Source organism: Pteropus vampyrus, unplaced genomic scaffold, assembly GCF_000151845.1.
Source record: "Pteropus vampyrus isolate Shadow unplaced genomic scaffold, Pvam_2.0 Scaffold270, whole genome shotgun sequence".
NCBI classification, from domain to species: domain Eukaryota; kingdom Metazoa; phylum Chordata; class Mammalia; order Chiroptera; family Pteropodidae; genus Pteropus; species Pteropus vampyrus.
In genome coordinates, this window is record NW_011889051.1 from 985812 (window position 1) to 1002584 (window position 16773).

The following is a 16773-nucleotide window of genomic DNA, read 5'->3' on the forward strand; positions in this document are numbered from 1 at the left end:
GCCTATAGCACCTGGTCTTCCTAGGTGGTCTCCCATCCAACTACTGACCAGGCCCGACCCTGCTTAGCTTCCAAGATCAGACGGGATCGGGCTTGTTCAGGGTGGCATGGCTGTAGGCTTCATGTTAATTGTTATTGAGGAGCAACTTGTCGTTTCAGTTTGTCCAAAGGGAAAAGGGTGGGAGAGTGGTTTTTTCCTTCAGTTAATGGAATACAGCTTTGTCTTCATAATTGATTATTTTAAAGCTTTAGAAGAAAAGCTTTTGCTGAGTTGTTTATGATCCTGTGGGATAGACATGCTGTTTTCAGAGCACATGTATCCCATTGTGTGCTTTTGACTTTAGAAGTAAACATTTTAAAGGTTGAAATACACATTAGGGAAAGGTATTGATTTTGTTTCATTTAGCTTTCCAGTAATTAATAGTTAAAAGTACTATTTCAGTCCAGGCTGTTGCATATTCTATTTTAACTTTTAAAATTTTTATTACATATTTAAGTTACTGCTGTAGTGGTTATGAAATTAATGAGAAATATAAAGAAATCAGGTCGCAAATGAATAGTTTGTAAGTACAGAAGCCATTATGACATTTCATGGTAGCAGTGTGAAACAAGTGTTTGTTTACATAATGTATTATTTGCCCTAAAGATACTAAATTATTAGTCAAAGTGCTGTCTTTATGTATGGAATTCCTCCACTGATACAGGATACTGATTTTAACCCTCAACATTGAAGTTTGTGAGACCTACTTGTGTGTCTTTGTGGCCGTTTAACTCAAGAATCAGTCAGTACCGATAGGGGTCTTTTATACAACTTATTGGTGAGCTTAGTTAATTTAGGTGTTGCTATTTCATTTACAGGAAATAAATGTTGAATATTTGCTCAGCTGCTGATTCCTCGTTGATGGATGATATCTAAAAGTATCGTTTTATATTGCTTTAAAGTGGCTTAAATTTTGAACCTAGTTTATTGTCATAGTTAATTAACACATGGGTTTTCCGATTCTTCAAACACCTAAACGAAAACGATAAACTCAAAATGACCCTTTTAGCTACTCGTTACATGTTATTAAGGGAGTATGTGCAGCAGGGTAGTCAGCCTGAGAGCGTGCTGCGTTAGTCAGATGGTCGGCCTTACTGTGAGGGTAAACATCTGAGCAGGACAGTGGGTATTGGACAGTTTGGTTATTATTCATGCTTAAAAGAAATGTGGGAGTTCCAATGGGAGATTTCTCCAGGTGTTCTCCACCTCATTTGTTCTGGGTGCGGAGCTTCAGGGAGCAGTGGGGGGTTGAGAAGGTACAGGAGTGGTGTCATCCGGGCTTCAGGTGTGATCATCGTCAGAGGCCCGAGAGGCAAGCAGTCAGGTTCTCCTTATACGCGTGACTGGGATGCGCCCTAGGGAGGCTCGTGTAAAACGTGTCCTATGTTGGGCTGACATGTGACAATGTTAAAACGGCAACTGATGTGGATCCTATGTAGCAGGTCAGCAAATGTTAGTAGTGTAATCTTTGTGCTCAAAATATGTCCTTTTATTCTGTCACAGGATAAATCTGCAGACAAAAAAGTGCAAACAAAAGGGAAAAGGGGAGCAAAGGGCAAACAGGCCGAAGTGGCCAACCAAGAAGCGAAAGAAGATTTACCTGCAGAGAATGGAGAAACTAAGAACGAGGAGGTGGGAGCGTTTATGTGTTGTTGATTTTCGACTCTGAACAGTAGATAATAAATTGTGTACTTTTGTGTAACAGATAAGGCAGTCTTTATTTTTTAAAACTTTGAAAGTTTTATACAGTAACCCCAAGTGAATATGGGGTATTTTTATGGAAAAAATAAATAAATAAATGGTTTCTTTTTTAAGTGAATGAACAAGAAGTTTTATTCAAACTTTCACCAGTAACAGATGTATCATCTATATTGTACGTGGGGTTCGTTAATGTAAAAAGATCTAATCCACTAAATGGTATGACACTTTTTTTCTTTCACATGACCTTTGGGCTTTGTTTAAACAAATATTCTAGTCTCTTTTTTTCAAATTGCCTTCTATAGAACGGATGTAATCCTGTTTTTATAGCCTTATTTTATGTGCGTTTCTGTTTAATATATATTGTCCTTACATTAGCAGTGAACTCAGGGCCAGCAGAAACCTCATCGTAACTCATGTCCAGATGAAGTTATCCATCATACGTGTTTACTCCATGACGCTCACCACAACATTCTTGTACATTTACTACATCATCCAAAAAAAAAAAGGCAGGGAAAAAATATGAAATGTGTGGCACTAAATAGACCGTGAAAAAGATGTTTGTTTACAGTATTAGAGCTGAAACAAGGCAGAACTACCTCAGCTGCCAGTGTGCGTTTTGGACAACTTATTGTTTGCTGCTCTGTCTGTGTGCGCAGGACCGTGAAAGTGCCATGTGCATTGATTTGGGAGTTAAAAATAAATTTTAGTGAGGAGGTGAATTTACGAATACAGAATCTACAAATAATGAGGGTCCACTATTTTTTGAGATCTGGTAGTTATCTATAAGTAAGATGCAGTTTGTAAAATGCTAAATATCTTAAAGATTATAGCAATGACACAAACCAAACGCTTGATCATTATGTTTCCTTTGATTTGCAGAGTCCAGCCTCTGATGAAGCAGGAGAGAAAGAAGCCAAGTCTGATTAACATCATACACCATGTCTTATCAGTGGTCCCTGTCTCCCTTCTTGTACAATCCAGAGGAATATTTTTATCAACTATTTTGTAAATGCAAGTTTTTTAGTAGCTCTAGAAACATTTTTAAGAAGGAGGGAATTCCACCTCATCCCATTTTTTAAGTGTAAATGCTTTTTTTTAAGAGGTGAAATCACTTGCTGGTTGTTTATTTTTTGGTACAACCAGAAAATAATGGAATATTGAATATGGGAGGCTTTGATTGTCTTGGGTGTCAGCTTAACATTCCATAGATGGGGGTAGTTTTTATATCCTGTAACAAAGCATACTAAATGGCAGTTTGGAGTCAGTTGTGCATTTACTATGTCTTGAACATTTAAATTACTTCTATTCCATGTTTTTGGTAGAATTGTTTCCTAAAGAAAACCACTCCTTGGTCTTGGCTCTCCCTCAGAATTTCGTGCAACATCTTTGTCGCGATAGTCCAGGTTTCCTAGTAACTGTTAACGTGCTGTGAACGATTGAAAAATTTGATTATGTAGTGTATATGCTATTAAATTGTGAATTAGTGGGACGTCGATGTCAGCATATCAACATTTGAATATATTGGTACTCGATATTCTATTGAGGAAAATTAGCCTCCAAATTTTAAGCTGGAAAGTCACTGGAATAACTGTTTAGAAAAGAATCGCAACTTCATGACTAGGTTTTTGGTACGTACGTTAAGAATTGTGTACAAATTGAAATGTCTGTGTACTTCTCAAAACAACCAATAAAATCTCGATTATGAAAATTTTTTGAAGCACGTGATTAAAGTTCTGGCCTAAATTTTATTTAAAAAAATTCCACATTCTAGAATTTTCTTAAAAACATAAAGTGAAATATTTAATTTTTCTGTAATGCTTGAACATCTACAATGTACTTTGAAGATGTTTGTATGACTAAAGTGGTTTAATGGGAAAACAGTCCAGCATCCTGAAGCAAAGGAAATACGTAATCATTCACTCTTCACATGAAGTAAACTTGTAAGTGCCAATTGCTAGAACCTAGTGTGGTTCACATTCGCATAGTTTCAATATTTGCTTTCTTGAGTCGTGCCTCAGCTTTGCCATCTGAATTGTTTTTAGAGGTGGTGTTGGACACCTGTGCTAATTTGTCAACTACAGAAAAAACAGGGCCAGAGAAAGCACCTTGCCAAGATAACTGCTAAAGAGTGAGAGACCTTGGAACAAAGTTTAGACTTGTCTGTATTTGACATGTTTTGCCTGTGGACTGATGAGTAGGAGGCAAGAATGCTTTCAAAACGTGGCCTAAGGGGTCACAGCTCTGCAAGGCCTGTACACCACAGCCATTTCGAGCAGTTAAAGGAGTAATGTGTGACGTCTTCAGTGTAGGGACCACAGAAAGAGCTAATGCAGAAAGTACATTGGGATGAACTGACACCCAAAGCAGAGTTTTGGCAACCCCTGGGGAATGGGAAAGGAACCCAGGTTCCCCAATTCTTAGTGATCTGAAGCAGGGGTAAATACAGATTTGCATTTAATTTCTAAGTTTATATAGAATGGGTTCTTTTTGGTATGAAATTTAAATGAACCGAAACATTTTCTCAAATTGTATGCAGTTTTTTTTGTACCAGAATAGCTCCTATTTGTTGCAGTTTAAAGGTATATCTTAAAAAACATGAATTTTTACCAGAACCCATCCAAGTTCTGGTATTACTAAGGCTTTAAATAGGTGAAGAAGAGTTAGATGATGGGATTACTATATATAAAGATTTATTTTTCTAAAGTGAAATAGTATAATGGTTTTTTGACTTCTTATAGATTGATACTAAAAGGAAGTTCTCTAGGAAGTTGGAAGTACTTCCTGGTCCTGCTTGCCTTGAGCATATCTTTTTGTGAAAAAATGAACCCTCAGCCACTTGGTCTTGCCATCAAAACAATTTTCCACAATATTTCACTTTGAGGCGTAATGTCTGAAATCAGTACTTACAAAAAGTTAACCTCTTGCCCTTTCGACAACATTGTAAACAATGAGAACTGAGTCATAAGAATGGCTGGCTGGACTTCAGACAAGGACAAGGAAGGTAATAGTGGCACAAACCGATCTTTAATTCGTTAACTAGAAAAACCATTTGACAAGAATCCTACAATCTCTTGGCTTGTCAGAGGTTGAATTTGATTTTCTAAGGTGGATTAATGGGAGGATTTAGGGACGGAGCTGGTGCCTGCCACAGCCCGAGGAACACCGGCTTGGGGGTAGCTGTGTTGAGAAGTGTGTGTGCAAGTGGGGGCAGGGCCAGGAATGAAGGGTGTTGGGCAGGTGCTGGGAGGAGAAATTTGTGTGTGGTGGGGAGGCGGTGATTTACGTAGAGGAGCAAAATCTCAGTCCCGTAAACCAATTTGTTACGGAGCTTCTTCCCATCATCTAACTCTTCACCTATTTAAAGCCTAATGTTTTGAAACTTTCAACTGTCTTGCAATTATTTTTACAACTGTGGATTTTATCAACTGTGGATTGTGATAAGCAGATGGATCTTTAGGTTCTGTAAAGATTAATAGAAAGTACCCATATTTTAGTTTCACATGCTTCTTTTACCGGGAAAAATGTCTAAATCTGATAAATTATGTTCTCGAAATAAAGTATTATGTAGTGCTTACCAATGCTAAAGAAGTATATTCATTAACAAAAGGAAAAGTTCGGGTTATAAAAATTACAAAATAGGATGTATAATGACACCGATTTTGTATATTCACATATACAAAGGGATCTGAGAAAAGTGTTGTCTAAAGTGAATTATGGGTGTTGTTAGCCTGTCTGCACTTCACACTTAGAATGAATCAACCTATGACTCTCCGGATGCTGATTCGCCGATGATTGAAAACAATCAAGTGGGTGTTTTAAATTTTCTGAGGGCGTGGAAATGCAAAGTGATGTGATTAAGGATAGAAAGGCCTTGGGGAGAAGGGAAACCACAGCACGGAGATGCGCGAGACACTCTCTGTGCTGCAAATGCAGATGTGAGTTGGTGCGGTCACAGCACTGCCGCGCGCATCCCGCCTCCCTGTAGATGGATGTGGTCCCACAGCGGAAGGGCCGAAATCCCGCCGCCCTGTAGATGGATGTGGTCCCACAGCAGAAGGGCTGAAAGATGGGTAACCGGCCTCAGCTGAAACGATGATAAGGGCGAGAGGAACAAATGCAGCCCCTGGCATGTAGAGCCCTGTAAATGATCCTATTCCTCAGGGATTTTCAGAGTTTAGGATAACCAGATTCCTGGTGGATTTTTCCTCCTTTACAATGATGAACGTTATTGAGTAAAGCTTTAGAAAATAGATCTGATTTAACTAACTTCTAAAAATTTTTTATTTTATTATTAGTTTCAAATATACAGTACATTGGTTAGGTATTTATATAGTTTATAAAACAATCTTCCTAATTGCCTTTTCTCTCCTCTGGCTCTCCACCCAGCCATTATACGAATGCTAACTGCATTCCCTCTGCCGTGCTCCCCATCCCTGTGACCATCTATCAACCACTAATTTGTACTTCTTTAACCCTTCACCCCATTCTCCCAGCCCCCCAAGCCCCCTCCCCTCTGGTCATCCCCAGATCGTCCCCAGATTGTCCTTGGATTCCGCATATAAGTGAAATCGTGTGCTATTTATCTTCCTCTGTCTGACTTCTTTCACTCAGTATAATAACTTCTAGGTCCATCCATGTCATTGCAAATGGTAGGATTTCATTTTTTTAATGGCCGAGTAATATTCCATTGTATATATGAACTACAACTTCTTTATCCAATTGTCTGTTGAGAGGCATTTAGGTTGCTTCCATATCTTGGCTACTGTCAATTGTACTGCCATGAGCATAGGGGCTCATAGATCTTTATGAATTATTGTTTTGGTTTTCTTTGGATAAATGCCCAGAAGTGCAATTGCGGGGTCAAAAGGTATACTCATTTTTAATTTTTTGAGAAACCTCCAGACTGTTTTCCACAGTGGCTGTACCTGATTTAACTAATTTTTAAGTTGAGCACTCTGATCGAGAAGATGTGGTATCTTACAACAATATGGTGTTTTTTAAGTCCTTCAGTGTTTACTTACATCCTTAACTGTAAAAATTACTACTGTTGTGTTTTAGGTTTAATTCATAATTGTAAATAATGTTAATATCAAATTTTATCTCTGAAATGCTTTATATTACCCATAGAAAATACTAGTGGGAAAATATATGAAAGCTAATGATAAATTCAAGTTATGTCTAAAATTTTAAAATATTTTTAAATTTATTTATTTATTTAATTGGAGAAATTATTTAAAATCCACCTCCCTCCCCCGCCCAAGTCTACCTCTACCCTCTGGATCTAAAAATTTTAAATACACTAATCTGTTATGCATGATTCATAGAGAGGAAAAGTTGAAAGTTTTTCATACTTGGTTGTGTCTATGTAAAGATGTGGTTTCATATTAACATGTGCGAGATTATAATTTTTACTAGTGCTAATCTGGGTTTTCATGAGAAATATGTTAAAAATAGTCTTCAGATGTCAAATTATAATGTACATCTAAAAATAATATAATTGTATTAACCAATGTTACACCGATACACTTAATTTAAAAAAGATAAAAAATGACAAAAACCAAAAAAATAAAATAAAATAAAAATAAAAATAGTCTCAACTATTGTAGCATGATTTCTCACTTTCCTTCACTTCTCATTTCACTTATTTTTGAAGCCAAAGTGAATTAAATATTAAATTCAACAAATTTAATTGAGCTAATGTGAATAAAGTGGTCTCTTGCATATCAGAAGAAACAGATCTTGGGAACTTGGCAAGGGAGCCCACTGCCCTCCTGACTTCCGGGACTCAAAATGGGTCTTCGTCAGCATCAAGCTCACGGTTCAGTGGCATTAAATACATCGTAAATGTGCAGCCATCACCAGAATCCATCTCCATAGCTCTTTTCGTCTTGGGAAACTGAAACTCTGTATCTGTGAAACACCAATTTCCCATTCCCCCTACTCCCGGCAACAAGCATTCTACTTTTTTCCTCTATGATTTTGACTAAGTATTTCATCTAAGTGGAATCATATAATTTGTCCTTCTGTGACTGGTTTATTTCATTTAGCAAAATGTCTCCAAGATCCATCCCTGTTGTAGCATGTTGGAAATTTCCTTCCTTTTTTAAGCCTGGCTAATAATATTCCATTATATGTACAGACCACATTTTATCCATTCATGCTTATCCATTCATCTGTTCATGGACGCTGGGTTGCTTTTTTTGACCATTTTGAATAATGCTGCTATAAACATGGGTATATAAATATCTTTTTTTTTGTCCCTGCTTTCAATTCTTTGGGGTACATTCAGAAGTAGAATTGCTAAATCATTTGGTAGTTCTATGTTTAATTTTTCCATAGTGGCTGCACCATTTCACATTCTCACCAACAATGCACAATTTATCCACATCCTCATGACACTTATTATTTTCTGATGTTTTTAATAGTAGCCAGCCTGAAGGATTTGAGATGCTAGCTCATCGAGGTTTTGATTTGCATGGCCCTAACAATCAGTGCTGTTGAGCATCCTTTTGTGTGCTTATTGGCTATTCGTATATCTTCTTTGGAAAAAATATCTGTTGAAGTCTTTTGCCCATTTTTTGAATTGGATTGTTTGTTTATCGTTGTTGAGTTTTTAATATTCTCTCTATACATGGACAATAGACTAGTGGTTACCAGAGAGTGGGGGAGGGAGGAGGTGGATGGGGTAAAAGGGGTCAAATATGTGGTGACAGAAAGAAATCTATGGGAGTGAACACATGATGCCATATATATATATGCCTTACTGTTGAACTGTACACTTGAAACTTACTGGATTGCATTAACCAATGTCACCATAAGAAATAAATAAAAATAAATACATAAATAAATTTTCTCTCTCTATTTTGGATATTAATTCCTTATCAGATGTATGATTTTCAAATGTTCCATTCTCCCACTGGGATTTTGATTAAGAAAAATCTGGGCAAGTTTGGGAGAAGGTAGTTGTCTGAGTCCATCGAGTGCTATGACAAAAATAACATAGACTGTGTGGCTTACACAACACATTTATTTCTCACGTGAATATACACTGAAATTTGAAATTTGAATATACACTGCAAAGTAGATAACCTTGAAAGATTATTGTGCATTTTCTTGAGTGTGGTCATCATATTTTAGTCATGTAGGATAATGTCCTTATTCTTTGTAGGTATATATTGAATTATTTGAGGTGCAAAGTCATGATGTGTGTGATTTAATTTCAAATGGTTCAGTAAAGTAAACAAACACAAATGTGGTGAAAAATTAACAATTGACGAGCATGAAGGATATATAAGACTTCTCTATACCATTCTTTTGACTTTTCTATAGACTTGAGAATGTTCAAGATACAATTTGAGATGGATAAAAGCAAAACAGAAAAAGACCATCACTTGGTTAATAAAACACTGTTATGCTTGTGCTTTGACGTTGCTAAACTTGGCACTGTATTTAGTTGGAATCTTGAAATAAATATTTTTAAAATGTGGATACTTTTGCTGAGAGATCTAAATTTAGATTACAGGGCTGCCATGGAGAAATATTTGCCCCTTGAATCAGACGTTGAAAAGGTAGAGTTGATTTTGGCAGAGTGTACTCTGCCTACTGGCTAGAAGAAAATGTTCTCCCTTGGCTAATCATATTTGAATTTTACAGTACAGCTATTCAGAAGATGCACTTCCTGTTTACCTAACAGGAGTTAAGAGAGAAGCTGCCACTCTTCTAGAATGAAGAAGCTAGAGGAGTCCAAATTGTGGGATATTGATAGAAAACTACATGGAAAGGGTAAGATGCATGCTTAGTCTTGGGAACACAGAAAGGATCTAATTCTAAGTATTTATATATGGAGGAGCAGAAAGTAGACGGGACCATGTAAATGGAGTCAAAAGAAAGGGCTTGTGAAGAAAGACAAAGTGTGTGGGGGGTTCAAATATCGCATGTGAGTTTATTGCAGATGATTTTGAAGACATAGAAAAGCACAAAGAAGAAAACAAAACCACCGACATCGTACCACGGAGGTTAGCTCTATGTATGTTTCCAGTTCTATATATGCCTCCAGTTCTATACACGCTTCCAAGCTGTTTTCCACACATTAATAACGATGATGATGACAATGCGCAAACGTTTATTGTGCACTTGCCATGTGCCAGGTACTATTTTAAGCAGGTGCTCACATTTTCTAAGTCAATAAGACAACTCTGCGCGGTAAGAACTGTCATTCTCTCCTTTTACCAACAACACAGTCGGCATGTTCATCTAAGTCGCCCACACAACGAGTGAGGTGGAGCCCAGAGTCAAATTCACGTCGTCTGACTACAGAGCCATTTTGTACGAGATATATGTATGTATACATGTATATGTATTTACAGGAAAAAAACAGCACACCGAACTGTGTTTGTAACCTGCTTTTTAAAAAAGTAAAAAAAAGAAAAAAGCAGTCAATAAAATGGGAGATGAAATTTAAGTATGCGTGTTATGACATCAGGCTTTTTGCTTTATAGAAATGGATAAAAGATGTCTGATGTTATCGCTGATTTTAAATTTGCATGTAATAATTCTTTTACCACTTCAGAAAGTTGATTATTTTTATGAGTGACACATCTAAGCCAAAAGCAGTCTTTGAGCATCTAAGTTATTAATGGGATCAATGGCCTAATTCAACAAAAATTTGAGTGTCTTAGAGTCTAGGCGTGAGGCCTAGAACATATATTATTTCCGTTTAGATCTTACGAACATTCATACGTAATTATTATTGTTTACATTTTTCACATGAAGTGAAGGGATTTCCTCTGACATGTGCCAGCTAATCAGGGTTGGCGTGGTGAGCTGAGCTGCATTTCCCAGCATTCTCCTCCCTGTGTGTTTCACATAGAGTGGGCCACAAAAGCCATGTCGCACCAGACTGGGAGGCAGTAGAGCCAGAGCCACGTGGGCCTGTACCTCAGTAGGGCATCCAGGATCTGTTGGCGCTCACGGGCATTGTGGATCACGGGCCAGCCCAGCCTCTCCGGAACCACTTGTCTCTCTCCCTGGATTCCCCAGATGTGACTTAACTCTTTGACAAATGGCGCCAACTTCCCTCACAGGTCACCCACAACCTCAAAGTTGGGGCAGGAGGTGAGACAGCAGCATGGGCTCCCATCCGCCTTTGTGGATTCCAGTCTGTCCTTGTTCTTTCACTATGTCTGTCTTCTCTCCCTGCCCGCCTGCCCTGCGGACTTCAGGCTCAAGTGTCAGAAACTGAAACAATAGCTTTACAGAGACCATTTAACCAGCTTCCATACACAATTGCAGGTCAAGCACAGACCTAGTCATCTGCTTTCTGTGGTCGAAGCCCAATTATTGAGAGTAGGTGGCCAGATGGAAATAACTTGATCATTCGTATTTAAATATCTTGGAGTCGCATCTGAACCTACTTTTGAGAATTATCTAATTAAGCGAAGAAGGAAGAGAGAGGTATCTTTTCCAATGTCTGGAATTTTTGAACAAGAAATTTCATGTAATTTAGCAAATTATTAAATTACTGGAATAGATTATTAGGATCTTGAAAGTTGCTTCTGGCACCTCTTGCTGCTGTAACAAATTACCACAAGCTTAGTGGCCTAGCATGAATTTATTATTTTACAATCATGGAGGTCAGAAGTCAAAACGGGTTTTGTGAGTCAAAATCCGGGTGTCCGCCTGGCTAGTTCCTCCTGGACACCCTAGGGACCTGTTGACTTCCCTTTTCCAGCTTCTAGGAGCCGCCCACATTCCTTGGCTCTCAGCTCCTCCCTCCAACTTCCAAGGTGTCTCTGACCTCTGCTGCCCTTCTCATATCTCTTTGGACTCTGACATTGGGGCCGGGCAGATAATCCCCTTCTGGGCAGATAATCCCCTTCTCGAGATCTTTAACTAAATCACATCTGCAGAGTCCCTTTTAGCATGTAACAGAATATATTCACAAATTCTGGAGATTAGGCTGTGAACATTTTGGGGGAGACATTATTCTGACTACCACGGGCACTATGGAATTCCTCCTTTTGTGTCTTTCAACGTAAGCTTTTATTGAAGTATGATATATATTTAGAAAAGTGCATAAGTCGTAAGGTGTATGTCTCAATGAATTTTTCACCAAGAGAACAATACGGCCCAGGTTAAGAAAGAGTGCATACCAAGAACTCCAGAAGTGTCCCTCTGGTCACCATCCTGACCCCGAGGATACCCACTGTCCTAACTTCTAATGCCACGAGCCAGCTGTGCCTGGTTTTGAACTGCCCATCAGTGGAATCACAGAGAACGTAGTCTTTTGAGTCTGACCGCTTTTGCTCGGTCCATATGTTTGTGAGAGCCATTTGTGCTGTACCCACTTGTGTCTAGTTCTTCAGTATCATGGACAGACTCCACTTCGTCCATCACTCTACAGTTGATCGGCCTGTGCTCGTTTCTAGTTCGGGGCTATTGTAAGCCGTTCTGCCACGGACATGTTTGCACACGGCTCTGGATGAACACAAGCAGGCATTTCTGCTGCGTGCGAGCAGAGAAGGGGGACTCTGGGTCGTGGCGTTTGTACACATTCAGCTTTAGTCTGTGCTGCAGAAACCACAGCAACACCCCATTCTTGAGCCTGCCCCTTCTCTGTGGCCCCTATGCCCCAGGAATGGGTGATGCACTGAAGTTCAGGACTGGAATCTACAGACTTCATACATGACTTGGTTGATTTAGAAAACGATGCGACCATAATGGTCTATTTTGTTTTAGGCTGTGACGTAACGTCCCTCGGGTCAAATGGCATGTCAGAATGCACAAGATGCATTCAAAAAAATACTGGGATATCTCGTACGTGGTGGCAAGGCAATAGAGCAGCCGGAAGTGTCAGGTGGAAAACAGCATCAAAGCAGATTTAAAAAAACAAAAATAAAAACAAGAGACTGGCAGGAAAAAGTGCTTCTTCCCTCAATGGAATGTTTACTGGCTGTGGGTTCTTGTGCGGAACGTAGGAGTCCCTGGGTAGCTAGAATTCCTGGGAGCAAGCAGGCAGGTTACATATCTCAGCTTTATGTCACTGCCAAAATTGTCATGTGTTCTTTGCCATTAAGGAAAGGTGATACTTATAGGCCAACTCATCCCTGTCTTAACGAGACAAACTTGAGAAGTTGCAAGAGTGAGGAGAAGAGAGTAGTGGGCTGGTCATTCGCTTTTTTTTTTAAATACAGACAAGAAAGCTGAGGGACTTATATCCTACCAATCCCAAAGTTACCGTGGTTAGGAAGCATTAGCCATGTGGGATCGAATCTGGTTCAAGGTAAATCTATCTTATATATGTTGTCATCATCAAATTGAGTTTCTGAATTATTTACTGCAAAGAGCAAGATGTTCTCCTGTCATATTCTGCTCTCTGCAAAGGCTTTATAATTGAATTCTGTGGAATATGTAAGCTTTGCAAGGTTAGCTTTGGGCATAGCTTGTCTTGTAGGCTTGTTGTAGGAAAGCATATCTTTTAGTTGTTATTATGGAAGGACATGTATTCATAACATTGTAATGAGCACACCCACTTGCTGATCATTCTTTCATTACCTAAGACTGCAATGATTTTGTTATTCCTCTATATAAGTAGCATGAACCAACCGTTTGGTCAATATGGTGCTCTCTGCCCTCTTGAGGGCTGTTGGAAACAAACCAACCCAGGTCTAGCCCCATGCAGAGCTTCCAGAGGAAAGACTGGGTCCTACAGAGAGAAGTGTTGAGTTTTCGCTATCATGTTGCTGGAAAGGTCTGCTGGTCACAGAAGCCAAGCCTGGGAGTCTTAGCTTTGGCAGGGGTGGGCTTCTCCAAGCCTCTGGCTAATGGGACCCCGTGTCCCCTGACCTGCTTTGGCACTTCTGGGCTGCTTTGTCTTGGCTTTCCAAGACTGTCTGGCCTGAACAAACAGTTCTCCAGGCCATCTAACCTAGGCCACCAGGGGATGGGCTCAGGGGTAATAAAGTGCCCCTTGCAGCCAATGTCCTCCATGGATGTATTTTCCTCAGAAACTTTGAGGTAGAAAGTGGCTGGTTAACGAGATTTGGAATTCTGGATTCTCGAGCCAAAAAAATCATCTTAACCACATCTCATTACCAACATTCATATTTTAAACCTTCGGAGGCTTTACTATTTTAAAATTAAGATGCATTAAAAAAAAAAAATACCATGTTAGACTGTGTTTCTTTACCCTGCTCTAGGCCAGACTTGTTCATAAGTGAACAAGAGAGTCCAGAAAGCTTACTCCGGGTTACAAACAGGGTGTGAAATGTCCTAACAGAAAGTGGGAAGGCCTTGCCTTAGGCACCCAGCTGAAACTTAGCCACTGCATAAACAGTCGCAAGGGGAAAGTTCTCTAGCAAGGTGACCCAGTGACCTTGAAGTGGTCTCTTCTTCCCCACCCCTGACCTAGAATTTCTCTCCATCCTGAGTCCTTTTCCCTCTGCAGACTTCCTTGTGGGCCTGCTGCCCCAAGGGCTCCCCTCGCAAGCAGGTGAGGCCGGTTTTCTCTGTTGCCTCATCTTTGCCATCAGCGAGGCCCCAAGGAAACCACAGAAAGCTGTGTTTGCTTGAGGGAGAGGCTGAGGGCAGCCAGGGGGGTGTGCTCTCTTCTGCGGGGGCTCAGGACGGAGGAAGCAGGCTGGCCGTGGAGGGCACGAGGGAGCTGTATGGCCAAGGAGGTGGCAGAGGCCATGCTGTGTCCATGGGAAAGGCACAACAGGATGTCCCCTCCCTACGGCACTCTGGTCCTCTCCCCAAAGCAGCCTCCATTTCTGCTCCCGAACACGCTCTCTTCCCGCTCACCCTTCCTCTCGAGACTGGCTGCTTTCCTCCTGCCTTTGAGAAGCCAGGTGGCCTTTCTGCCCCAGGGCCACTGTGAGAGAAAAGTTGTGGAGAGGGACAAGGCATTCCTGGCCCTCCCAGTCCTATCTCTGCTAGCCTTGTCCCCATGGCAGCCCTGTGACCTGTGTGGGGCCCCATCTCCAGGCATGTTATGGGCCATCAGGGTTTTGCGGGCTGTGCTTGGATTAAACCAGCACTTCGGCCAAAAAATTTATGGGTGAATGTTGAGAGCATAACTGTCTCATATTTGAGGGCCTGTCTTGTTGGTGAATTTTTCGTTAAACATCCAACAACTATGTATTGTGGCTGTAGAGACATATCAGAGAGCAAAACATGCATCCCTGCCTGCCTTACGAGTGGGAGGAGGCAGGCAAGAAGCACGATGGGTTAGAAGGATAAAGATGCTACAGAGGAAAAGGACGCAGGAAGGAGAAAGGGAAGTGGGGGAACAGAGTAGGCTTTACTCTTACTTAGGGTATTTTGAGTAGTCAGGGCCGGTCTCACTGAAAACATGTTTCAACCAAGACTGAAAGGAGGTGGGGGCTGAGCCGGGCGGGGAAGAGCATTCCTGGTAGAAGGAACCCCGAGTATGTGCCTGGCTAGGCTGGGGACCATCGAGGTGGCCAGTGGGGCTGGAGCGGAGTGAGAGGACAGGAGAACAGTGAGACAAAGAAGTCAGAGAAGTGCCGGACAGGCCAGCGCATCGGGGCCTTGTAGGACCTTGGGCTCGTGAGTCAGATGGGAGCCATCGGTGGGTACTGACAAAGGACAGGTCTGACTTTTGGATTTTGACAGGGTCCTTCCAGCTGCCTGTTGAAAACAGGTGGTAGCGGGAAAAGACAAGAGCAGGAAGACTTTTAGGAGGTCGCCTTGCTCATCCAGGGGAGAAGTGGTTAGATTCTAGGTATATTCTGAAGGTGGGGTCATCGGGGATTACTGATAGACCAGTGTGATTAAAAGAGATGATTCTAAGATTTTTGAAAAGAGAACAGGGAAAGTTTTGTGAAGGAAGGACTTTAGGGACTTAGGTGGGTCCTTCCGAGATAGAGGACAAGATGTATACAGACAGGAAGAAATATGAGGGAGAACTGGAGACGGGGTGCTCTGGACAGCCACAGGGGACAGTGAGCGTGTAGGTGTCCTTATGGAGAGCTTTGGTGCCTGTAGAATTCTGGAAGCAAACAGAAGGCAAATCCATTGGGATGACCGAGGAGAGTTAACGGTGCTACTATGTACAAGGATGTGGGCAGAGAGAGGAGGGACGGGAAACCCAAGCCCAAAAGGGCCGGGGACGGGGAGTGGGGGTGTTAAAACCCAGAAAGGGTCTCTGCAATGGAGGGCTGTCCATCATGAACTGTGGCCTTCAGTAGAGCAATGGCGGCCACCAGCAACCTGTGGCTTGGCAGGAAGGGAGCTGGGAAAATAGAAACAGCCCCTCCCCTTCTCCTACCCTCCCATCTCCCGCTGGGGCCCCCTACCTGATGAAACCCCGGGTCAAGAGAGCCCCCCTCAGTAGTGCTGTTGCTGGCCTGGCAGGGCGGGGCGGGGGGCACAGCTTTCAAAGACGAAGCCAAGAGTTTGGTTTAGGTGACAGGAAACAAAGGCTGGAATAGAGAATGGGTTAAATTATTCTTAAGGAAATTTAAAAGCAAGAGGATTAACTGGGTAGGGAGTCTGGGGGACCTTTGAAGAGGCTGTCTGTTGACTGAGAGAACTGAGAGAAAACTAACCATTTTTATATAATGGCACCATGTTGAGAGCCGGGCATTGTTCAAAGAGCTTTATAGCATTCTCTCTGGTTGATGCTCACGAACTACTCATGGATTCCAGCTCTCTCACGAGCATTAAATAAGACACGTACATGCTTTAGCCTAGTGTCTGGGGTATAGAAACCTTCAAGATATTGGTTGTTATCCCCATTTTAACGAATACCAGCAAAACCCCAAAACAAACACTGAACCACGGAAAGGTCGCTCAACTAGAAGTAAGTGGTGTTCCAACACAGACATATTCCGATTCTAGCTCCCAGGTCCTCAAGGTCTTGTCCACCACTCTGTTTTCTCCAGAGCTGTTAGAAACTCTGCAAAGGAACAACTGGTGAGACTTTGGAGACAGATACGGGCCAATGCCCGCACCGTGGGAGCACACAGCGTCAGGAGCGATAAGGGAGAGGCAAAAAAGTTCGAGAGGAAG

At 41.3% G+C, this 16773-nt stretch overlaps 1 protein-coding gene and 1 pseudogene across 1 annotated transcript; one reads left to right on the top strand and one right to left on the bottom strand.

Annotated features, from left to right (window-relative positions):
- LOC111729573 lies at positions 1-118 on the bottom strand (annotated as a pseudogene).
- A 1310-nt stretch (positions 119-1428) lies between these two features.
- HMGN1 (high mobility group nucleosome binding domain 1) lies at positions 1429-3460 on the top strand. Its single transcript, XM_023520518.1, has 2 exons — positions 1429-1671; positions 2620-3460. The coding sequence occupies exons 1-2, from the start codon at positions 1444-1446 to the stop codon at positions 2665-2667; spliced, it is 276 nt and encodes a 91-aa protein (XP_023376286.1). The 5' UTR covers positions 1429-1443; the 3' UTR covers positions 2668-3460.
- Positions 3461-16773: the final 13313 nt, after the last annotated feature.

Bases quoted from the DNA above. Each gene is read 5' to 3' on its own strand.
- HMGN1 (XM_023520518.1), top strand. From the start codon at position 1,444: ATGTTAAAACGGCAACTGATGTGGATCCTATGTAGCAGGTCAGCAAAT. The intron at 1,672-2,619 runs GTGGGAGCGTTT...TTTGATTTGCAG, and splicing joins GAGAAACTAAGAACGAGGAG to AGTCCAGCCTCTGATGAAGC.